The 24189-nt window shown below is 44.0% G+C and overlaps 1 protein-coding gene across 8 annotated transcripts in view; it reads left to right on the top strand.

The window, feature by feature from the left end:
* Positions 1-24189, top strand: part of LOC116397578 (nesprin-2-like) — a 92184-nt gene that overhangs the window by 25753 nt on the left and 42242 nt on the right. For 4 of the 8 annotated variants that reach the window (XM_031873123.1, XM_031873122.1, XM_031873118.1 and 1 more), the window contains exons 7-29: positions 2599-2856; positions 3290-3445; positions 3543-3784; positions 4058-6119; positions 6647-6981; positions 7102-7246; positions 7854-8054; positions 8266-8525; positions 9017-9176; positions 12253-12408; positions 12849-12989; positions 13790-13966; positions 14485-14622; positions 14760-14945; positions 15080-15193; positions 15364-15516; positions 15603-15719; positions 15958-16083; positions 17352-17483; positions 18091-18153; positions 18738-18827; positions 20959-21357; positions 22793-22972. In XM_031873123.1, coding sequence (XP_031728983.1) covers positions 2599-2856; positions 3290-3445; positions 3543-3784; positions 4058-6119; positions 6647-6981; positions 7102-7246; positions 7854-8054; positions 8266-8525; positions 9017-9176; positions 12253-12408; positions 12849-12989; positions 13790-13966; positions 14485-14622; positions 14760-14945; positions 15080-15193; positions 15364-15516; positions 15603-15719; positions 15958-16083; positions 17352-17483; positions 18091-18153; positions 18738-18827; positions 20959-21357; positions 22793-22972 — 5991 coding nt within the window. Of the gene's footprint in view, positions 1-6; positions 1860-2598; positions 2857-3289; positions 3446-3542; positions 3785-4057; positions 6120-6646; positions 6982-7101; positions 7247-7853; positions 8055-8265; positions 8526-9016; positions 9177-12252; positions 12409-12848; positions 12990-13789; positions 13967-14484; positions 14623-14759; positions 14946-15079; positions 15194-15363; positions 15517-15602; positions 15720-15957; positions 16084-17351; positions 17484-18090; positions 18154-18737; positions 18828-20958; positions 21358-22792; positions 22973-24189 lie in introns of those variants that run through there. The other 4 variants (XM_031873126.1, XM_031873120.1, XM_031873124.1 and 1 more) reach the window with 4 other exon arrangements.

Raw genomic sequence — 24189 nt, 5'->3', positions numbered from 1 at the left:
AACTTGCTACCACAGTGCTGACAAAGACCAAGGAAGAGCCTGACAGTAAGAAGTCATCTCCAATTCCAGTGGTGGTTAAAGCACCAACCGAAATGGTTGTTGTGGAAAAAGAATTTACCAGCGTGGGATTGTCCGAGACCATGGAAGAGCTTGACAGTCAGAAGTCTTCACTGGATTCTAGGAGTTCAGAGATTGCCATGGCTCAAAGGACCATACCTATTATGAAAACTTTCTCACAACAGATGCAAGTACCACAGACCGAAATTCAGAAAATTGAGATTGTTAGTGAAAGACAAACTCCAGTTAAGGTCGATGATAAATCAAGTGTCCCTCAAAAATTGAAATCTGCTGAGGAGAGTCAAACTACTTTCAGTTCAGTATGTGAAAAGTTTACTGTTCCAGCTGGTGGCATTCTGGACACATTTGTGCAACCATCAGAAAAATCTCTTCATTCTGAACCTTTGGAGTCTGTCCTTAGACCCATTACCACCATGGATAAACGTTCACATTCTGAGTTACAGGAGCCTAAAGCTCAAACTAAAGAGGCTTCAGGACAAGCCAAAACCATGTCTACAGAAAGGGACTTAAGTACAGTGCCTCGAACACAACCACCTCTCCCATCCCCGGAGGAAAAGTCTGTTTGGGATGAAGTGCTCAATATACAGCCAAATAAACAGGCCACTATACAGGAGCATGACATCACATCTGTTACAATAACAAAGGTATCAAGGATTGACGTAGATCAAAGAAGTATTCAGGGCGAAAAAGTGTCTGAAAACAAAGTTTTGACTTCAGGAGATGCTCTGCCACAAAAGACTGCAGTAAAGATGACCAAGGTAGTAGTGCGCACAGGACCTACAGAGGTCACGGAACATGGGATACAAGAAATGCATCCAAAAGTGTCAACACATGGTTTGCATGATCTACCCATTAGCCTGGGGGAAAAGTCTGTTAGGATAGAGAAAATCCAAATGGGGCTTGAAGTGTGCATCCCACCACTCGCTATACCAACCACTCTGGAGAAGGATGAAAACACATCAGTCACAAGAGCCAAAGAGCCAAGTATCGATACTGTTCAAACAAATATCCAGTGTGAAAGAGCTCAAAAAAACAAAGATAATACCTCACCTGATGTTAAGCCAGAGAAGGCTGCTTTTGAGAAAAGAGTAGAAGGGCAACAAATCACCATCGAAAGGCAAGACAAGGTGGCTCAGAGTGACTCCACTCAATCCACCTCGGTTGCTTCTGCAGCAGTACAGCCAAGTGAAGCAGAAGTAAGCTTGTCTGATCAAGACACTGTTAAACCAAGCGAAACAGTGACTAAACAGGAGCTAATTAAAACCACACAAGAAAGACCCCAAAAGGTCAAGGATTGCAAAGAAGTGCATGCTGTAGTGTCCACAAAAGACGTGCATGATTCACCCCAGAGCCTGGGTGAAAAGTCTTTTAAAAAGGGAGACATCCACATTAGTGTACATGAATACAAAACTGTCATGATAGAAAAGGAACCAAGGATGGAATCAAGTATCCAGTATGAGACAGTTACAGTGAGCAAGAAGGTTACCACCACTGGCATTCAGCCTGGCGAGTCTTCAGGTAAGATGACCAGGGTAGAAGTACGAGAAAGCTTTACCAAACCCCTGTCTGAATCCATGGTGGTCCCTAGCGCCCTAACGGAGAGACACACAACAGATGCAAAGGAAATTAAGAAGGAAGAAGAGAAGGAGGGAAAGAAGAGGACGACTCAGGGAGAGGAAATGGAAAATATGGTAAATGTAGAAATACAAAATGTTCCACTCTCAATGGCCAAGACCACCGCTTCAGGTGAAGTGAGGCTGCAGAGAATGGATTTGCCACAGGTGAGACATGGTCATTAGCTCAATTATCTGCAGTATTAATGATAAAGTGAAATTATTCTTTGGACTATTCACCTTGCTACTATGTTTTTTTGTTTTGTGGGCACTGAATTTTGGCACAGTTTGTTGTTAATTCTAAATGAGCTACCGTCCCAAAGAAACAGTTTGTGAAACTAATGAAACAGAACTAACTCACTACTGCATTGCATGTTGTGTTTAATACCGCATGCATCTCCACTGGTTAACCTACTCAAGTCAAAAGTTTCACTGTATCAGAGAAATGGACAACTGCTTCTCCTCTTCATTTGACCTTTTTCCCCTTCAGGAAATGTCAGTTTAACAATGCAGCACACATTTGTAACTGCAATAGAAGATAATACATACTCAAAGAAAAGAGAGAGAGAGAGAGAGAGAGAGAGAGAGAGAGATTCCAGTAAAATGGCTCTCTTGCATATACTTGTTTGCACTTGCTCAAACATTCTTGAGTATTTATGACTGATCAATGTACCTCAGTGCCTCAGGGTTGTAATATGAGCTTCCTCATGAATGTCATCACTGACAATCAAAGACAGACAGGCTTGGTGCCCTTCCAGAGAACAACTTCACACACAATTCAAGTGTGAATAGACTTGTTTCACAAAGAGAGATAGTTATTTTCTTTGCTCAACAGAAACAGTTTACAGTTGTAAGTCTGAGTTTTTTCAGCATTAATTCGGGTGTTTTGTTTTCACAATGGGAGAAGGTTTGCGAGGCGGACAAGATATCCCCCCCATCACTGCAGGCAGTTGTGAAATCATCAACTGACATTATCTGCGGCGAGGTAACTTTGGTGGAAGGATTGCCCTCTTGGGACAACAAAGCTCAAGCAGAAGCTGATGTTGTGAAGACTGAGGAACTTCTCCTGGAGGAACCAGAGGCACCAGAGGGATCCACCACGAGGAACATCTTCACACAAATACAGCTACTCTCTGGGAAAGGACCCAGCAGTCAACTCATTGAGGTATCGTTACTACTGTGCCACAGTGTCTTTTTTTAAAACTGCCCCTAGAAGTCACCATAGTTACACACCTAAACATACTGGCTTTAAGTGCAAGGTACTTTTTTAAAGAATATTGCATTTACTGTCAGCATTGCTGGTTTGGTCTAGCTCATGGTTGCGTTGTTTTGTCTCTTTTACGTCCTTCCTGTTGCTCCACTTTATACATAGTGAATTGCCAAAAAGAGGCATACGTATGTTCTAAATGCAGGGGAATTTAGCAAATTACATGGAATTAAATAAAAAAATGTGTTTCTTATAATGGCCCTAATTGGGCTAAACAGACTAAAGCAACATTGCTTTTTATATTGATCATGCTTGGACATCACCAAAACCCTTTTTGGGCCTCTGCTGGGTTTCTGAAACTCATTGATCTTATGTGCTTCTGTTTCATAAGGGTAAACCTTTGGAGGATGCTCCAGAGGCTCTGATTACATCCAGCTGTGATCTGGACAACCGCCTAAGAAGGCTGGTGTCTAAAGTCCTGAGCTGCAAAAACTACCCTGCTGAGCTCAACCGAACAGCGATGGCCCAGCAGCTGGAGGAGGCTCAGGTGCGATTCAAAATGACAGGGTGCATGACTCGCTAGGCAGTTTTTAAAAATGAATACAATTAGAATAATTGGGTTTACTTCTGCCTGCTGAGTACAGGAGTGCCGAGAGGCCGCCAAGGCCCAGGTGTTATTGCTCTCTCTGCTGAGGGGAGCTGATGCTGAGAACAAGTATGCTCTGGAGCACGTGGAGGACCAGTGGAGTACTGCTGCTCAGGATGCAGCTGCTGTTGTCCAGAGCAAAGAGGCCCAGCTGCAGCTGGTGAACGATTACTGCAGACAGACCCAAACAGCCAAGACCACACTGCAAAGACTCACAGCAGAACTGGAGGCTGTCAGAACGTGAGTTGTCATCTAGGGTGTCCTTTTTTACTGAAGGTTGCAGTTTAAGGCTGTGCAATATGTTGCGATATGAAACCAAGGAGGAGCAAGACTGGGTCAAGGCCAAAGGGGTCAGAGACTGGAAGAACAGGAGCTTTAAAGCCTTCTAAAGCTATATTTTTTAGATTAACATTGAATGTGGTTTAAATCTTTACACTCCCTCTCAAACTTACATCTTGTACAATCTGTAACATTGTAAATGGCGAGCACATGAAGACTTGACTGTTCTTTCAGGTCCCCAGAGGAGAGCAGCTCGAAGGAGGCAGAGCGACTATGCTCCCTACAGAGAAGTATAGAGGAGAACAGAACAGTACTCGGGGAGTTGCTTCTGACCCATACCAAGTTAAGCCCAAACCTCAGCTGGTCTGAGCGAGCAGCCGCACAGACTGAGCAGAATAACCTACAAGAGAAGTGGAGAGGCCTGGAGAGAGCTGTAGAAAGGACGCTGTATCACACAAATGTCCATTCTCACAACACCAGCAGCCTTCTGTCGACAATATCAGGTCTTCAGGAACATTTGGAGACAATCGGCAAAGACCTTGAGTCTTCCTCAGTTACTCAGTGGACCTGCAAGAAGGCGCAGCAGCTGATGGTTGCAAATGCTGAGGTTAAAGCTGCCCAGCAGAAATCCCTCCATTTGCAGCAGCTGTCTGAGGCGTTCCTCCTCAGGTCACAGAGGGAGAAGGATACAACAGAGATACAGCAGGGGCTTCAGAGGGTCAAAAATAAACTTTGCTGCACAGAGGAACTAGTGTCCTCTCAAACTCAGAACAGCAGCAGTCCCATCATGGAGAAAATTATCCTGGTGATGAGGGATGGCCTTGCTTGGGCGAAGACTACAGAGAGTGACATTGAAGGTAGGAGGAAGAGGGTGGCTCTCCTCCCTGAGGAGGTGCACCGCCAGCTCAGAGATCTGAAGAAGCTGCAGTCCGAGGTCATGGCCAAACAAGGCCAACTGGAGTCACTGGCGGAGGAGGTGAAGGAGCTCCTTCCGCAGCTGGACCAGGCCGAGGAGGTGCCCATGGTGCACTCCTCTCTGAAATCCCTTGAAGAACTCTCAAAGTCGACCACAGAGAAGCTAGCCAAGGCTGTGAGAGAGCTCGAATCAGGACTGCAGACCAGAGAGAAACTGTCAGAGCAGATCGTCGACCTGGACTCCTGGGTTTTGGCTCATCTGCATAGGGAGGCCTCCAGGAGTCCAGACAGTGAGCTCAGGAGCCCGACTGAACTTGATCGTAGAGTTCGTCAGATCCGAGAGACCCTGGCGTTGGCTGAGAAGCAGGCCACTGTCTGTGAGGCTCTTCTGATGAAGAGCAAAGACATCACCTCTGAACTCAGCATCACGGAGAACTGTCAGCTGTTTGACAAGCTCATCGACCTCCAGGAGGACATCAGAGCCATCAGCAGCTACGAGAAGGCCAACAAAAAGGAGCAGGAGGAACTCACCCAGACTGTGGATTCAAGCAAGAAAAACCTGGCCACCATTGAAACGAGCCTGAGGCAGATGTCAGGAGATCTGAGACGACACAGGTTCCCCATCACAAGCGAGTCCCTGCAAGCTTTGGAACCTTTCAAACACGTGATTTTGGAGCACAAGTCCCAGGTTGACCTTCTGCAACGGTGGATTCCCAGAGAAAAGACGAAGGAACTCTACTCAGTTATTTCAGAACTTCTCAGCAATATTGTCACTCTGGAAATGAAAGCCAGAAGTCATGAGAGGTACCTGAACAAGAGGCAGTGTGTGGAGGACCTCAGGGAGCACGTTGAGGAGCAGGTCCGTCAGACCAAAGACGACAGCAAGGCGCTCGAGGACAAGTACAAGATCTGTCAGACCCTCCTCGTCCAGCTTCCTCTCATACAGTATATGTCTGAGGAGGCCGGCCAAGAACTCCAGGTGATCTCCGCCGATCTTTACCCCTCACAGCTGAGCGCAGAGGGACAGAGACTGAAGCAAAACGAGGGAAGCCTGGACACGTTGGAGATGACGCTCTACAACAACCTCAGCATCATAGAGTGGAATCTGCTGAAGGAACTGGACCTTGACTCAGAGAGGGCAGCCACTCGGGCCTTCCTTTGCAAGACCCAGCAGGAGCTCCAGAAAATCCCCACGCTGGAACCCAACGAAATAGTAATTAACAACCAATACCAGATGATCATGTCTTTGAAAAAGACTGTCGAGTCAAGAATGAGAGCACTGGAGGTTCTCGAGCAGAAGAAAGGAAACAGACAAGGAAGTGGATCCCAAGATCTGATCGACTTGAAGATTGCAGTGCTCAATGAATGCGACTCACAAATGGCAAGTTTGTTTTTTATCCTTTTTGTGACTTTTCAATAAGTGTAGATAATCATATCATTCTGTGTCAGACAACTTTCAGTGTCTTACATTATTTTATTCATCATGATAAAGTGAAACACACCTTTCCTACACTATGTTGTTTAAAAGATCATGTTCAAATCATTTGACACTAAGTCAGAATCCAAGCCAGAACTGCAGAAATCTTGATATAAGTGTGTCTGAGACAAAAACGAATCTGTAATTTAATAATTTTTTTAACCATCAGTAGTGATAGACATGTAAAGCTGAGGATGTGTCAACACTGCTAGAACAGGAAGAAGGAAGATGTTGTATTATAAGACAGGACAGGCCAGAGCTAGCTGGTTAACTAACTTGTTAGCCTGCTCATTTCAGTAGCTATCTCTGCAACACAATACATCGATGTCTTTACACTGTAACCTCTTCACGTCCTGTAAACCAAAACTGGATTGCTATAGTCCTATAATATGATTAGAGTATGTAATTAAGGCGTGTTTATTATATTTTAGGAGAACATCTCTCAGGCTAAGGAGTCTCTGAGAAGCTACACGAGTGCTGTTAGACAAGCAGCTCAATTCCTGAGGGACATCGAGGTTTCTCTGCTGCCGCCGCAGGGCTCTGCTGGACTCTGCTCCGAGAGGCTAGAGGAGACCCAGCAGGCTTTGGCCTCGCTGCAGCAGCAGTTCCAGACCCACGTGGAGCAGCTCCAGAGCCAGGACGCCTTGCATCCTTACCTGTCCCCCCAGAGGGTGCAGCAACTCCAGGAGAATATTCTGAGCCACCTCCTGGTGAGGATGTCCACCCTACAGGCAAAGGGACACATGCGACTGGAGTGTCTCAGCAGGTATTAAGGCTGATTTTAGGCCGATTTTCTCAATTCTCATGTCTGAAAGATGCCAGTGTATGTGAGTGGAAGCAATATCTCCTTCCTATTGGATAACCCATCAACATTTCTGTCTTTCAGTTGTGCAGAACATTACAGAAAATACACCAAGAGCCAAGATGAAATCATCCAGAGTGTGCAGAGCGCAGTGAGCAGCCTCTCACAGTTCATCAGTCAAAAGGTCACCTGTCACGCTGACTGCACTGACCAGCACACCAAACTCAGAGTACGTGTGAGACTTTCAAGGTTCACCGATCCGGGGATCCGAACTTTTAACCCCTCTGTTGTCAGAACGTGAGAAGAGTAAAGCGTTCAAGAAAAATAGATCGAGATAATGTTTATCAGCGTTTTGTTATTTGAGGTTTTCTTCTTGCAACTGTTGATTTCTTTCTCTTGTTTTAGATTCTAACCTCATAGTTAGATTGATCACTGTTGCTCCTTACGCACGATGGCGTAATAATTATGGAGCCAAAGGAGGGGGTTAATATTCAGAGAAAAAACTCGGAATATGCGCGATTAAAGTCTTACATTTCCGGATTTTGTTTCCTTCTGGATACGGCCAATTCACGTCAATGTCTCTTCAAAGTCCGGATGCTTATGATGATATGGTGATTCTGGGCAGAAATCACAAATATTTCCTTCTTGCAAAGTATAATTTGAGTTTTTTGTCACCAAATTATGACTTTATAATCTCAGAGAATATTCAAGTTTTATCTTGGAATATTGCTCCTCTCCCCCGGTTTTGTATACATTTTATTTTGTTGCCTGAAATGGCCCTAATACCCCATCCTACCATATAATCTCCACTTACAAAACTTACTTTGATTGTGCAGGTTCTGTCTGAGGAGGTGGAGTCCCTGCAGAGGCGTCTGGAGGAGGTGAAGGAGTGGTGCCCGGAGCAGAGCTGTCGTGGAGGCAGGGAGGCCGCCGTGGCTGCTGTCTGGAAACAAGTATCAAGACTACGGCGCTGCACACAAGAGCTGACGACTCGTAGTGAACGGAGGATTGCAGAATGGATCCAAATCACCAACAGTGTAAGTGAAAATACAGTAAAAAATCTGGGATTCTTAATCATCTTTTTAAAGCAGTGAATATTTAGTAATAGCTGTTTTAAGAATAAACATAAGTTATTGGGGTGTCTTTCCAGTCAAAGTACTTAAATCAAACTGAAGAAACTTTTAGCAGGTGGCAAATTCCACCTGTTCTTTAAACTGTTATTATGAAGAGTGTGGTTCCTCCTCTCAGGCGAAGAAGGCCTCCGCTCTCCTGGAGCAGGTGGAGGCAGAGCATCCCGATGGATCCCGGGTGAAGGCCTCCACCGAGGACCTTCAGGACCTGCTGCAGTCCTGGGAGCAGTACCAGGACAGACTGGACTGCGAGCATCGAGCCCTGTCCGCATTGGAACTGCGCGCCGCCAGGCTGCTGGGTGTCCCTGCCCACCTGGAGCAGGCGCCACCCGCTCCGCTCTGTCAGCAGCTGCAGGCGATGCACGGTCGCTACGGCAGGTAAGACGGAGTCTGAGGTGCACTGCATCTACATCACTGTGGCTGAAGAGTATAGAGGACCATTTTGCTTTTATGTCTCATGGAAACAGTCTCTTCACAGCTGATGATACTTCACCTACAAACCTTCCTTTGCTCTCTTTTTGTTAATGTATAAGTGAACCCTGTTCATAATGATTTCCACTCTTAAAAAATGTAAATTTTGAGGAGAAAACTCAGTTACCCATAAGCCCTGCTACGCCCGACTAAGCAATCAGGGGAAAGTGGGTTGGACGTTGCAGTGCCTGTGAGGCTGTGCAGTATTTAAAGCCACAGTTCTTTAACTGCCATGACGCTCTGTGCTTTGAATTTAAAGGTGGATTTTATTCTTGTGCTTTGAATTTAAAGGTGGATTTTATTCTGAATGCAAACTCACTTTTAATGGATTTAAGGTAAAAAGCTATAAAGTTGTCAAATTGTTGGACGCATGTGTTTTGTGTGTGTTTTTCCCCCAGTGTGAAGCAGAGGAGCAGGGAGGGTTTGAAGGCGGCCAGGATGGAGGTGGAAGAGAGAGAGCGGGTTCGGAAGGAGCTGCAGGGCGTTGAGGTTTGGCTGCAGGCTGCAGATGCTCTTCTGTCAGAGATGGAGCAGAGCAGCAGCACACAGGAGCTTCAGGTAGGACGCTCCTCTCAACTAGTGTTCATCAGGGTTTCAGCACACCTTCTGCTTGTTTTCTTTGGTCAGAATCCTGAAAAAAAAGGTTCATAGTTACTTTACGGCACAACAGCAGTGCATTTATTTAGATTTCCTTCATTTTATTGGTGGGTTCATTCATTCAGCGCAAATGTTGTTGCTCTCTGAGAATCACTTCGCAAGGACTCACAGAACTTCATTCATTTCATGCTGCAGCAGCAACTAACACCAGCACGTTTCAACAAGATGTTTCATTTTGAACCATTTCTTCCCGCATACATTGCTTTGTTTTGACGAGGCTGTATGTGACCTCTGGCTTGAAATTGTGAGATGTCCCGATGACCTTACTGCTTTCTGCAAATATGGTTTAAAATGAACTATTTTGGCTAAATGGAAACAAGTTCTCCATCCGTAGAAGGATGATTCACAGTATTCTGATGGATGATTTGAAAGATACGGGCACCATCATGGAAATAATCTACAATATACATTTCTATCTTTTTTCTTCTAATAGCAGATAAACGACGGCATATTAGAGCCGTTGTAGGTAAAAAAAACAAAAACGTAAATAAATAAATAAAATTTCAGGTGGGGTTAAACTGTTGTTTTCATCATAGGCCCAATTCACAGCAATGTCTCTTCAGAGTCTGTATTCTTATGATTTTAGCTCAGAATCATATTATCGTGAGTGTTTTGAGCTTTACTTATCTAAATCTGATTGCAAAGTATAACTTGATTAGTTCGTCCACTGCAGGCGTAGTAGTACACAGCAAGCAGCGGCGTCTGTGGTGCGATGAGGTTGATCCAACTTCATCCAAAGTGAAGTGACAATTTTACACAATTTTCTTTGCCTCTTTAATCTTAGAAGTTATTGTTTTTTTTTCTCCTGAATTGTTGTGGCCTTTCAAAGGAATCTGGGAAAATAAATCCAGTTTTCCTTGTAAAATCGGCTCCGTAATGAGCCCCCCTGCCCCAGGACCCTCTGAAGGTCCTCTGGGTGTCTCCAGAGCTCCTTCATCACAGTGTGCTCAGAGTTGGAGTGATCTCTCCCTCCAGCCAGTGGAGTGTAAATAATGAGTCTCTAATGAGAGAGGTCTGAACTGAAAATACAATGATGCGTTTGTTCTCACTCTCGACAACATTAAAGTTCATTGCTATTTTTATAAACAGCACATGAAACACACTTGTCTTTAACGTTGAGTGAGAAATGTCCAGTACCTTCTGGAAATGATGCCTTATGAACATTATGACCCAGTCTCAATACAGTTAGTGTGTTAATGATTCTCATCATTAGCTGGCTTACTGAAAGTAAAGGTTTTGATCTCAGTGTTGCCACTGACATACATATTTTAAAAAGTGGCTCCTTAGATCTGCAGATCTAAAGCTTTTAACAGTTCTGAATAAATGCAGCGAGAGAGAGAGGCAGCTGTCCAGTAAATATGAACCGTCTGAATCTAACCGTCGGCTTGGCCTCACGCCCGACAGGCTCGTTGGTGTTTGGGTTCACGTCTATGAACCCACCAACCCGCAGAATCCCTCTGCCATTTGTCCCCAAACCTGAGCAGAGGCCAACGTCTCCCTCCCCATCCACTCCAGCTTTCTCTCCAAACACACACACACACACACACACACTCCCCTTCCCTTTGCAGAGGGTCTGTGTTGATGAAAGACCTGAACCCCCCCCCGGCCCTCTCCCGCCGCAACCCCCCCCCCCCCCCCCCCTCCATCACCCCCCACTGCCCTCACCCCTCCTCTTGTTCCACCTTTTGTTCAGTGTTGTAAGTGGATCTTCCAGGTGGCCTTTGTTAGCCGAGTCATTCCACGGACACGCACACATTTCTACGGTACTTGTGAGGCCATTCATGGACATTATGCATTCCCTCGGACCTGACCTCAATGAAAACTAAATTGTAACCAAGTCTTAATCCTTAAATACCCGTTTCAAGAAGTGAAGACCTGTCCTCCTCTTCCTAAAAGCGTTCTATTATACGTATCTATTCTACAGACTTTTCTGAAATCTCCTAATGTTTTTAAAATGTTTCCACTTTCATAAAATGTTCACTCACCTAAAATGTCCTCACTTTCATTATATGTACAAACGTTTTGAAAACGTCCTCGCTTCTCCATTGTAGACATACAAAAAAATACCCTCTCTTCCTCCCATCCTTTGTATCTTACACACACACACACACACACACACACGCACACACACACTCAGTTTCCCGTCGTGATAACAAGCTGCACCTCCCTCTTCATCAGAGCGTCGGATGTATTCAGACCCAGGTAGTCTCCTTTTGTATCATCTCTCACGTTTTAACACGTCTTCTTATTTAATGTCGGCTGTTATTGTAAAGTAGATTCTGGTTGAATTGAACAGAGTTCCCTCTAACTGCTGTTGTGTAATTTAACTACTTTGAAGAGGTTAGGCTCTGTTTGATGAAAGCAGCTGAGGAGAAAAAGAGCTGACTGCCGGACAAAGACTGAGATCTTACAAGCGTCTTGCTGGGTTAGAGATGTGGATCAGATCGATGTCTGTGTCCTTTAGTTCCGGAATACTGCAAGATTTCCACCATTTGACTGAAAATGGAAATTACAACCTTTCTGCCAAAAGTGTTGCTGATGTTGAGGCCTGTGGGAAAGTGAGGCGTCACTGTTTGTTAACCATCTGCTTACAAGTCTTTTTTTAAGAAGGTTTTTTTTAAAGTGTCAAAAGCTACGGAAGCCCTGAGAGGACAGTGAAAAACAAAATCTAACTCTGATCTAAATAGTTTTCTCTCTTGTGTTTACTCAAGAAAAAGTTAAAGACTACACGTTTTGCCATTATAATCTTTTTAAGTTCTTTACATTTGACACAAAATTTTGTGGGGATAAATTTATTCGTGAGTGTTGTAGTACTCATTTTAGCCACAAGAGGAAGAAGTGCACCAATACCCCAACTCTTTTTTAAAAAAGGACTAAAAGCATTCATGTTTTCTTCAAGGTGAACTTATATTTACATAACTTGCTAACACACAATATATGTACTTTGTGTTTACACAAGTCTTCTGTCTGGTTGTAGGAGGTTCACAGCCAGCTGTGTAACCAGAAGGCTTTGCTGCAGCGCATCATGGAGAGCCTGAAGATGAAGTACTCTGACATGTACACTCTGGTCCCGGTGGAGATCGACGGCCACATGCAGGAGGTCACACAGTCGCTGCAGCAAGTAGAAGTCAAGGTACACGAGGAAAATTGATTTTAGCAATATACACAACACAATGAATCACAAAAACAAAGATGTACAGGTAAGAGTTAGAGAGTGTTTGTGCCATAATACAGGGAGAGGTGTTACACATTAGAACTACTGCACGAGGTACTTGTTGTTATTGTTATACTAGTGGTAGCTGGAACCAATGATCTGATGGGATCACATTTGTAAACGGCTCAGAAATGACTAAGAAAGAAGAAAATCCTTAAAAATACAACTTGAAGTTAAAGATAATTACATTCAGACATTGTTCACAATGCTGGACACTCAATAAACTGACCATTAACACACATGCATTTAAACAGTGTAGACAGGATGATCACGTGTCAGAGCTCTACAGACCCGACGACTAAAACAAAACCTGTTGTCCTCGTGTATTTGTTGACCTTTGTGCTCGATTCATCCGTCAGGTGGGGGAGGCTGTGGAGATGAGCGGCCCCGTCTACAGGCTGGGGGCCAAGCTGTCTGAGATCCAGGCCGGCCTGACGTCGGTTCAGAAAAGACTTGAACAGAGAAGTCCCAACATGGCTCAAGCTAAGGTCACCCAGAAGGTGGGCAGCTGACGTGGCCGGATTATTGTCCCTTCTTTCAGATAAGAGAATGAAACGACTAGTAATGTGTAGAAATCAGGTGGATAATTAAGTGTAGGGACAAAGTTTGCTTTCAGATGCTGCCGTTTAAGTCCTGGAAAGCTTGTAGCTGCATAGCAAAGCTTTCTCAGAGCTGCAAAGGATGAGGAATGTTAGTTCTGCATTCAGTCATTTGGAAGGGCATGAAAAGACTTAAACTTAGTCCTGATAGTTTTACAAAGCCTGTAAAAGATTTCAATTTGGTTTGTAGTGTATTTTGGGGCTTTGTCAAGAACAAATAGGAACATTACATAAGGGACATGCACCTGATTCTCTTTAAGTAGACTCACATTCTCACGATAATACCCGAAGTCTCTCCCAATGCAGTTTGCTTGTATTTCAGATTTACCACCTTTGTAGGTTTGTGATCTTCGAATGGTTGTTTTTGGCTCATGTGGATACATGATTGATTCAGTATGTTCGTGTCCAACCCTTGTGGGTTTTGTAAGACACCAAAGATCCAGCTGCAGCGGTCAAACATTTCATTACATTACAAAAGGACATGTTCTTTCACCACTCAGTCTTAAATGAAGTATTCTGCCTTCTCTCCCGGGCTTGGCCAATAAAATGTGCTAGAAGAAAGGTTCCTTTCCAGCCAAAAGAAATCAACATAAATTTAAGCTTACACATAAACCTCAGAATCTGAATGCTGTTTAAGAGCTTGACAGTTTTTTTTGTTATTTTAAATAAATCTTGACGTGTGACCGTGTGTCTGCGCTCAGCGTGCGTGGGATGAGCTGGACGTGTGGCACTCGTGTGTGGCGGCGATGGAGGTGGACATGCAGGACTTGGAGAAGCCAGAGGAGGTGCTGATCCTCACCGAGAGGCTTGTGGAGGTCCAGGAGCTGCACTCCCTTCTGGCCAAACAGGCGGAGCAGAGGACCACCCTCATCAGCAAGGTCAGAAGGCCCCTCATATCCCATCAGTCCTCTTTTCTTCACATCTTACACCGCTTGTATTTAATGTTGTCCGTCTAATTCCCTGCTTAAGATTTCTGAGTCATAATTACAGGCTTTCAAGTCTCCAGATTTGTTTGGTGTCAAACAACAAATGTGTGTATCGATTGTTGCTTAAATCTTAAATCACGCATCCCAGAATTGTGCATTTCATTCATGTTTATACGGGCTAACATCTGATGCTTAGTATCACTCATATTCTTCCATCAGCACTCCTTAGCAGACCATTTAACTCTAAGACCGCCAGGATTCAGGAAGCTTTCTAAGAAGAATCCATGAGAATGAAACCAACACTGAATGTTTCCTGTGATTATTTATATATGTTTTTCTGTGATGAAAGCGATAATGGAAGCTGTTTTATCTGATCAAACTCCCAAGTTATCGATAATAAATGTGTGTCAGTTGTTTGTTCTTTCTCAATGAAGGTTTTAAAGTGAATGCTGTTTTGTGTTGGTGGTCAGATCCACACGTGGCTTCAGCAGCATCAGGAGATGATCAGCAGCTCTAAGAGCTGGATGACCGAGGCCAAGTCGTGGCTCGCTACCCCCTGCACCTACACCACCGCCAAATGTCTGAGCAGCCATGTTCACACTCTGCAGGTCGGTGCTCCAGCTTTTACTTCACTCTATTTCTAAGCTACTCTATGTAGCGCATTCTGCAGGAGAATTGTCTGTAAAGAAATCAAAAAATACTTCTCGATGGCTCGTAACTGAAACACGTTTGTCTTGGGTTGCAGATGGTGCTGGACGACTCGGCACAGATCCGAACCACGCTGCAGGGCTTCGGCTCCATCCTGAAGGAAATGTCTCAGGTTTGCGACGTCACAACTCTCCAGGAGCAGCTGGACGAAGCCGATCACCAAGTGGCCATCGTTCAAGACGGCTTCACCGCTCCTCTGTCTCACCTGGGCCACGCTGCTGCTGTGAGTCGTCCTCTTTATCCTTTTTTATTATTATTTGAATCCTCTTTGAACTCTTCAAACTCGAGATGCGCTAACCCCTCTGCTCGTGTGCTTATCTGTTTTGGAAATGGTCAAATGTATGGATCGCTGTCTAGGAGGTGGAAGCCATTGAGAGTGAAGTCAGACGGATGGAGAGCGATGTGGCTGAGGTCAAGACCTTACTATTGTCTCCAGAGACTTTCCCCAGCCCCAGAGAAGAACGCCTCAAGGTGAGACACGGCGAAGGAACTATCCTTTTTATCTGAGCTTCTCCTTTTATATCAATGTGGTTGTGATTGAAACTGATAAAGCGATTTTCAACTCCAGAGTCAGTCAAAGGCGAGTTTCTGAGGTTTTTGTCCAGTGTCTGTGTGTCTGAAGGCCCTTGTTGTGCGTACAGGTCATCGAGCAGAAGATCCAGTCCATGAGGAGGACCATAGCTGAGATCCAGAAGTGCAAACCAGGCCTTTGTCTTCCAGAGAAGGCTGAGGAGACTTTGGTTGTCTTTACTGTAGTGGACAAGCTCCAGACTCATCTGCTTGAACTGGAGAAGGTCAGTCAGTCAGTCAGTCAGTGAATCAGTCATTTAGTAAACTAGAAGTGGCCTTCACTGAACCCTCTGCTCTACTCCTCTTGTAGAAAGTCCCTGCTCTGTTCTTCCAGCAGCCTGCGACTCCGGTCCAATCCAAAGCTCCGTCAGCTCAGCAGAAGACCTCTCAACCTCGACTCCTCAAATCCGCTTTAGCGGAGGCCGAGGTGAGTTTACTTCACTTTCCATTTTAAAAAGTTGTAAATGTTGTCAGTGTTTGAGGAGAAATATCAACGTAACTTTTTTGAATGTGTTAGTTTTATCCAAAGTACAACGACTGCTTTAGTTAATTCAGAGTGTTGATATAGCAGCAATAACTATTTTCTGTGTAAAGATTTAGTGGATTGTTGTCTAAAACAAGAGAGAAGCAATGTAACAAAAGCTGCACTTTGTGCGTTCTCTCAGAAGAAAGACGTGGAGCAGGGACAAATCAGAGTTGTCCATGTTAAAGAGGACATATTAACGGGATCCGGAGCGTCGCTGCTGACCGTGGAGCGGTCCTCACCTGAGCAGACACCTGGCAGCACTCAGGTAAGGAAGCCGCAGAGCCACGCTTCTGCTTTTGTGAAGCACTTTGTTCTGCTGTATAATAAATACTTAGTGCCACCAAGCGTCACGGTGAAATAACACCTGTGATTTCATCACCTACAGTGTTGAAATGTGCCTCTCTGATGGTGGAACACAGTGTGGAGGGATTGAGACTAACATGCCCGCTAACCCATCCGTCCATGCGTTTTTAACAAATTGTAAATGGTGTGTTTTTCCCTCTGCATGCTTAATACCGCTGTCCGATCGATCAGACAATTTTCAATCGATTTCTATTTTGCTTTTATTTTGCCTTGACGCATCCCATTGAGATTCATAAGGGAGGCCTGGGCAAGACGGCAGCATAAAGAGTTTCACATAAAAAGAACAAACAGACTTAAAACAAACAGCAAATTACATCAAACAATGAATTAACCGTGTTTAGCAATAGGAAACGTGCATTCAGTGGTCAAATACTCCTTAATCCTGCAGTTATAATCTTCCATGCTTACTGTATTGGCTCATATTCCTCCCAAATAGTTTGATCGGTGGTCTCTATGAAGGCCGATCAGAGTACGCAGAACAACGTATAGACAATTTCTCTACGTGACGCTAAAATGAGTTGTGAGTCTTAGACAGAGAGGAGAATATGTTGCATTTGTTGACTGCCAATAAACAAACAGCTATACAATGCTATTAAGAATAGTTACATGAATAAACAATGCAACATGACAACCAGAGGGCGTCAAATAGACCCGTGATCGGTGCCCCCCCCAAAACATCCTGATCGGAGCACCTTTAGAAATGAGTGTGAGTGTGCGCTGAGTCTGTGCAGAGAGAGGGACATCGAGCTGCAGTCCGTGGTGTTCTGTGGACTTTATGAGCAGAAAGACATTAATTGTGAGATTCTAGTTGAGATCTCACAGTTTCTAAAAAAAAATAGCAAATATTTTCGGCTGAATTTAGAGCAACATGATTTAATACGATGTGCAACGTGTTTAGATGTTGTTCATTTGAACTATAACACAATGCAGTAGTTCATAACACAATGTTGCACACCTTCAGTTTTGTTTAGTTATTGTTCAGTGTTAGGATTTATTTTGTAATAATTGCTTGATCTGCATTTATTTTAATTTCCCGAACCCTCACAACCTCTCTTCAGAGGCGATGAAGCTTCAGTTCTAACGTAAACAATAGCAGTTATTAGCAGCAGCAGCTCACTGTTGACCTCCTCCCCTGTGACTCTGCACATGAGCGTGTTTCCGTGTCAGCAGAGGGAGCGTCCCGTCGGGCTCCAGGCTGACGGAGCCACAGAGAGATCAGGGAGTCAGGAGCAGAGAGTGGAAGGAGGTGGAGGAGGTGTTTGGTGGTGGCTCTGGGATGCTTTCCTGGCCGCTTCGCCAGAGGTAATGAAGATCTAAAGCTGCTGTGAAAAAAAACAAAAAACACTTTCATCCATTTTTTCTGTCTCTGTCCTACATCTGTTGTTTTGGTCGCCCCCCCTTCCCCTCCTCCGGAGATCCTTGTGACCCAAGGTCAGCAACTTACAATGTAGGTGGGAGGTAAATTATAGGAACAAATTATTTAAAATTGCAAATACACCTGAGGCATTATGACTAATCCCATTGGCATAAATCACAACAATCTGGTTCCAAATCAATCATTTCTAACAGCTATAAGATCTGACCTTTTCCCACCTGGATCACTCTGTTCTCCACGTCACTGCTGGTGATGAGTTCCCTCAGCTTCCCTCACCTCTACTACCATCTCCCTGCTCATCACATCAGCTGCTTCCACAAACCTCCTACTGTAACCTCCCTGCACACGTGTTTCTGGATGTTGTTCTGCCTCTAGAGAGCAGTGTTGAACAGTGGTTGTAATTTGTGGCGCTGCAGAGTAAATGAATCATTTTAACTCGTAAAATGTCACCAACATCTTTCTCTCTTTCAGCCATTAAGCATATCGCTGTGGTTGTTTGTATCGACTTTAAATATATGTCGTTGTTGGTGTTAGGTACCTGAAGAGACTGAAGGTGCCACTGGACAGAGCACTGGACAGACTGGAGAAGATAGAAAGGTAACTCAAACTTGTAATAGGATAACTCTGGTGATATTATCTATTTTCATATTGGTAACAAATCTTTTCAACAGACCAAAACCAACAATGAATTGATCCGAGTAAAGATTCTAGCCTGATATTCTATAGAGCTCCGCTATAATCTAAAAACTATTGAAACTCACTGTTGTTCCTTCATCGCCATGAACACACACACTGTACTTTATATTGACTCAGTCCCACACACACCGCCATGTTGCCACGTATGCTCACTAGAGCACCAAATCCTACCCGATAGTGGAGCAAAGGGTCATGAGGCTCACGGTTCAGATCAGATCAAGGATCAGAGTCACAGATCGGATCAGCACAAAACAAAGGAGCAAATATCACGTTTTAAAAAACTACCAATGAGAGACATTGAATTTGTTTCTCAGTACAGAAGATTATACAATATAACAATGTCAATAACATGATGTAATACAATTCCTTAACAGAGTGTATAACTGTGTGAATCCATATCTGGTGGTAACCCTGAAGACTAAATGATCCTCGTGTTTAACTGACTGACCTGACTGATCTTCTAACCCTGCCTCATGTTTCTTCAGGATGTTGAGGGCCCCACTGAAGCAAGTTCATCTGAAGCTTTATCAAACCCCCCGGGCACAGTCACAACTCAGTCCCTGCCTGAGAGCATGGTAAACACTGCAGCCTCCACCGTTAAAGTCTCCAAAGCCGTCTCTGGGCCCCAGCAGAGCTGTGTAGTCTCCTAGATCTAGAACCTGTATCTCTAGAAACTTCTTCTTGTTCAAAGCATTTGACTTTCAGCTTCTTGTAGAGCTGAGTGCAGAAAGGCCACCCTCCAGAAGCAAGCCTAGATTCCACTGCTTCTTCTAGAATCAGATACTTTTTTTAAATGTGTTTCTCTAGAGCCAATCAAACAACTCCCATTTATTCATTCTGAAACCAATCCTAGAGCCTCCAACCTTTTCTAGAGGCTACCCTAGGATCCCCATGTGTCCAGACCTGCCATTCCTTCTAGAACCAAGTCTAGAACACCAATGTTTACAACCTATCTTAGATCTCCCACCTTTATCTAGAACCAACCTTTAAATGCCTCTTGAATTATGTCCTCTAGAATACCAAAGAGGACACTTAAGAATCCCCTTTCTTCTACAAGAAACTAAAGTAGAGATAGATCCAGGTCTAGAATTACCACTTCTCCGAGACACAAGTCTAAAGCTCAGTTGTCTATTAACAGTACAACCTGTAGATCTCCAAAGGATCTCTTCTAGAGCCAGCCATAGAACTCCAAAAGTCTTCTAGAATCAAGCCTAGATTTCAGGACTTCATCTAGAATCTTCTAGAACAAGAACTCCTACAGTACTTATTGTGGGATTCCATAATTCTTCTAAGCCAAAGTCTATACGCCCTTCATCTACACTCAACTCTAGAGCTCAACATGTCCAGTAATGTCTTCCTAGAACTGATGCTTCCTTCCACAACCGAACCTCCGAACTCCTCACATGTTCTAGAACCAAATCTAGATCCTCATTTTCTACTAGTGTCTAGAATCCTTGTAGAACAAGTCCTTCATTTGTTTTCTAAAACCATTTTCTCTACAACCAAACTCATCACCTTCTAGAACCAAACCTAGAACCCTCATTTTCCTAGAACTAAGTCTAGAGCACCTGAAACATTCTAGCACCGAGTCTAGTCCTTCAGGTTCTTCTTGAAATGTCTGAACCCTCAGTGCATTTACATGGCAGAGATATTCTAGATATTGGCCTCCAACAGTTTTCACATTTGAATCAGTGTGTCTTACTGCACTAAGGAAATAAAGCTCATCAGATGTGTGCCAAAGATGACTTTGTCCTAAATAACGTGTGTTCACTTGAAGGCTTCCTGAGCTTCATCCTTCATGTGGTTCAACATGACAAAGCACATTATGTTTGAAGCTATGTGGGAAGTGGTTGTCGGGGTTTCTATTTTACCTAAAAACAGACAGCAGACTGCGGCTAGTCAGCATGTCGGGTGGAAGGTTTTTGGTCTCTTATAAGCTTTTGCATGGACCTTAATTCTGATGGGTTAAAATGTTTTTTATAAAAGGCATATTTTGTGATGAATGGTGATTTGAACGAGTTTTACCTCTTTGATTGTTGACGTTTCATTTGCTATCTGAGCTCATTTACCGCTGGTGCAGAGCGCTATTTGTTACAATAAAGGTTGCTTGCCTCCACGCATTTGAATTTCCATAAGCTGAACATGATAATAAATTGTTGTTTACAGAGTTTATTGATTAAATTGCTCAGTCATTGCCTGGCAGTGGGAGAGAGAGATTCCCGCTTTGTTTTGAATCAGAGGATTTACTTTCATTCTCCACAGCGCAGATTTAATACTTAAAGAAAGTTGCCTTCTCTTAGATGACTGTTGGCCATGAAGATGCACTGGTTTGACATGATTACTGATTAACACGCAGCTGTTAACAGGTGAAAACCATGTAACTCCAAATTCTTTTAGTTTAGCATTACTTAATTGGAGTAATTATACTCTAATAATAATACAAATGATATTGTTTTTCTTGCTCTTGTGCAAATAATTTTAAGGTTTATTTATAATTTCATCAATATCAACCCAAGAAAAGTAATAAGACAAGGTTTTCACCTGGAAGCAGCGGTACTGAGATGTCTTACGTTACATGGCATGTGCTGTACTTTGTACATTGTTCCACTTTTGTCTTTCCATTCTGTCTACATCCAAACAAGAGCACAAACACAAATAAACCCGCAGCAGTGATCCACTCCTCCGTCTCTCTTTCTCTTGTGTCAGGAGCTCATGAAGGGACAGAGGGGGCTTGCATGGAGGGGGGACGACCCAGAGGGGCTGAGGACAGTATATACACAGAGAGCACACACACCTGCCCAAAACACACTCACTAAGGACTCACACACACCTAGTGAGGGAGTCACAGCTGTAACAGCTGGAGGACCAGAAAGCAGTGAGGTGGACAGCGGTATGCGGCCAATCCTGCCAACATCTGGAGAAGTTCTGGTAAAACCCAGAAGTCCTCTAGTAACAGCAGCAGCACTGCATGCATACACAACATCTCAGCCACATATAACACCAGCAGAACGAGCAGAGGCCTCAGAGCCTGCAGCCTCCCCCACCTGCAGGTTCAGGCTGCAGCATCAGGACGACGCTGAGGGCCGGCGTCCTGCAGCTGCTTCGGTAAGAGAATACAAATAAATAAAAGATCACACTCAGCGCCACGGTTTCAGTGTGACACACAAGCAGAAAGCACCGTCCTCCTCCTGACCCTCTAACCGAGCAGGAGTGGGACGCACAGTCGGGACCTGGTTGCACATAAATAACTCACTGGTGGACTCAAATGAAATTAAGATGACCACCTGATCTTTATGTTTGATCAACAATACAACGGTTGCACCATCAAAGCCGGTGAATGCTCTATTTCTATCACTTGCATTTACCTTCAATGCATTTTGTATTTATAGAATGTAGGAAATAGCAAGAGGAGCACTTTAAAAAATCAAATCTAGAAATTGATTTGTAAGCTAAAATGACTACTTTGTACTTTTAAAATACTTATTTTGTGGCCTAAATTAAGTCATTTGTACTCTTAAGAACAGGTGAAAAAATTAACATTTTCTAAGTTTCTATTTCTTCCATCTGTGAAACAACTTTTATCAGGTGACTGTTTTAGTGAGGATCATTGTTGGTTGTTGTAATACTTATTTTGGCCACTAGAGGCTAAAGTGCACCACCTCTCCATTAATAGGACAAAAGGCATTCAAGTTTTTTTCCAGGTGAGTTTTATTTTTTCCTGTTTCACAGAATTTTAATGTGAGGAACATAGAAAGACTTGCTGGCAACACCACATCTCACCTGCTCTAAAGCTAAGAACACTGTCGATCAGACTTTAAAGATGGATCACCACAATCCTGTCCTCATGACTTTCTAAATGAATTGATGCACCATTCATTCTTGTTTTTGTAACCTGAGGTTAGTAAAACTATTTCCTCTGAATATATACTTAGTAGAGACAAAAGTAACAAATGGAGCGCTCTGTATGTTCACATTAGACTTCAGTGACAAAGAATGTTTGTCACAGGGAGAGCGAGGCCTCAGGCTGCAGGCGTGGAGCTGAGACTCACCATACAAACACTTCTCTGCTTCCTCCTCAAACTGTTTATAGCTGCCAATCATCTAGAATCTAGAAGTCCTTTTCTTTCAACTTTTGAAAGAGTGAATTATGAGCATTTTGCACGATGCAAGTTGAAAAACTCACATCAAATGTACATCCAGTTGACCAGCGAACAAGTGAGGATTTGAGGTGAACACAAGAGTCAACAAATGTGCTGTGACAAAGAGTCGCTGTCACTGGAGCTCTGCCAGGAAACCAGGAAGTGGTTTCTGCCACAGGTGGGTGGAGCAGAGAGGGAGGGGAAGAGAACCTAAGAGAGAGAGAGAGAGAGCCAGGCAGAGGAAAGAGGCTGGAAGTTGAGGTGTGAGAAGCATGCTGAATGATCGTCTGGATCAATATTAGAGCTACAACTTAAAGCTGCAGTCGCTCAAGAGCCAGTGCAGCTCTCTGCCTGTGACCCTGGAGCGCAGAGGTTCAGCCGTGTTTGTGTTTGTGTCCCAGGCCCCGGAGGAGCCCCGGCTCGGGCCCCGCCCCCGAGAAGGCGTCCTCCATGTGTGCCTGCAGAGGGTCGGCCAGCTGGAGCTGTGGCTGCAGGAAGCCCGGAGGAGCCCGGTAGCCGGCGGAGCCGCTGGCTCGTCCGCCATGCAGGACAACGTGGAGCAGCAACTCCTCACCTGCCAGGTAAAGCCCCGCCCACCAGGGCACTCTCAGGTCAAAGGTCCACAGTCAGGTCCAACTGGGTTAAATGAGGCGGAGGAGTTGTGAGATGTCTCGGTCATAGATTTTTGTTTCAGTTAAGGTTTGAACTTTTAAATAGTATCTGTTGTTTTCATTGTGTTGTTTTTAACGCTTTCTTTTGAAGAATCATCTTAACTGTTCCATTAATGACTGTGTCATTTTGCTTTATCTTTATCTTTATTATTGCTATATGTTAACTCCAGGAAGAGCAGCAACCACTATGTGACTCTCAATCAGGAATATAGAAGTGATGTCAGTATACCCGTCTTTTCTTATTTTAAATCCTTCACCTTGCCAATTACCAAATCCCTGCTTCCTGAGCTGCTGTGTGATAAAAAGAAATTGGTTCTTATTGATGACATTTTGACAAGATTAAATGTCTGCTTAGAAATTTACATCAATTTAATGAGCACACTTTTAATATCATGAAGCTCTTATCTGGGAAAATACCCTCTTTAACCTTTTTGGCTCGTGACGCCTCAAAATGAAACATGAGAACGTGAGACGGCTCGTCACAGGTCGACCGAAGACGGATGTCTTTCTTAGTTGTAGCGTTGCATGTTTAAGAGGCCTGAAGAAGGGACATTGTCTAGTAATTGGGGGCGGCCGTGGTTCATGGGGTAGAGAGGGTCGTCCTGCGGTTGGATCCTTGGCTACGAGTCCTGTATGATAATCACAGTCATGTTATATCGTTGGCTATCACACAATATTTCCACTTTGTGCACAGAGTGTAAAGAGAAATTAAAGTCACCTGAGAGGCATACTTCAAGTTTAACTTGTTCAGATCAACAATAATGCTGCTACTGTTACACCGAGCAGCAAAGAATAGTCACAACCCCGGGTCACTGGGCGAGTCATGTGACTTTACTAACATTTCAAGTTGCACAATGTCGTGTCTAGAGCAAAATATGACTCATGGATCATTTCCAAATGATTGCCGACTGTTTCAGATCTTGCAAAATGACGTTTTTGCAACTCAGAGGTCAGAATGTTATTCCCGTGTCTCACGTATGATGTAAGATGTGAGGACACGTGTGGCTCTGGTCACGGACGAGTCAAAGTTCAATCGGTTCCAGTTGAACACATTCATGGCCGGAAGTTTCCTCCAGCAGCTGCTGGTTGTTACTGTCTCAGTGCTGATAACACGATAATGAAACAAG

This window comes from Anarrhichthys ocellatus, unplaced genomic scaffold (assembly GCF_004355925.1).
Source record: "Anarrhichthys ocellatus isolate YVR2014 unplaced genomic scaffold, GSC_Weel_1.0 scaffold69, whole genome shotgun sequence".
Lineage (NCBI taxonomy): Eukaryota > Metazoa > Chordata > Actinopteri > Perciformes > Anarhichadidae > Anarrhichthys > Anarrhichthys ocellatus.
Note: the sequence above shows the minus strand (reverse complement) of the source record. Positions and strands in the feature narration are given on the sequence as shown.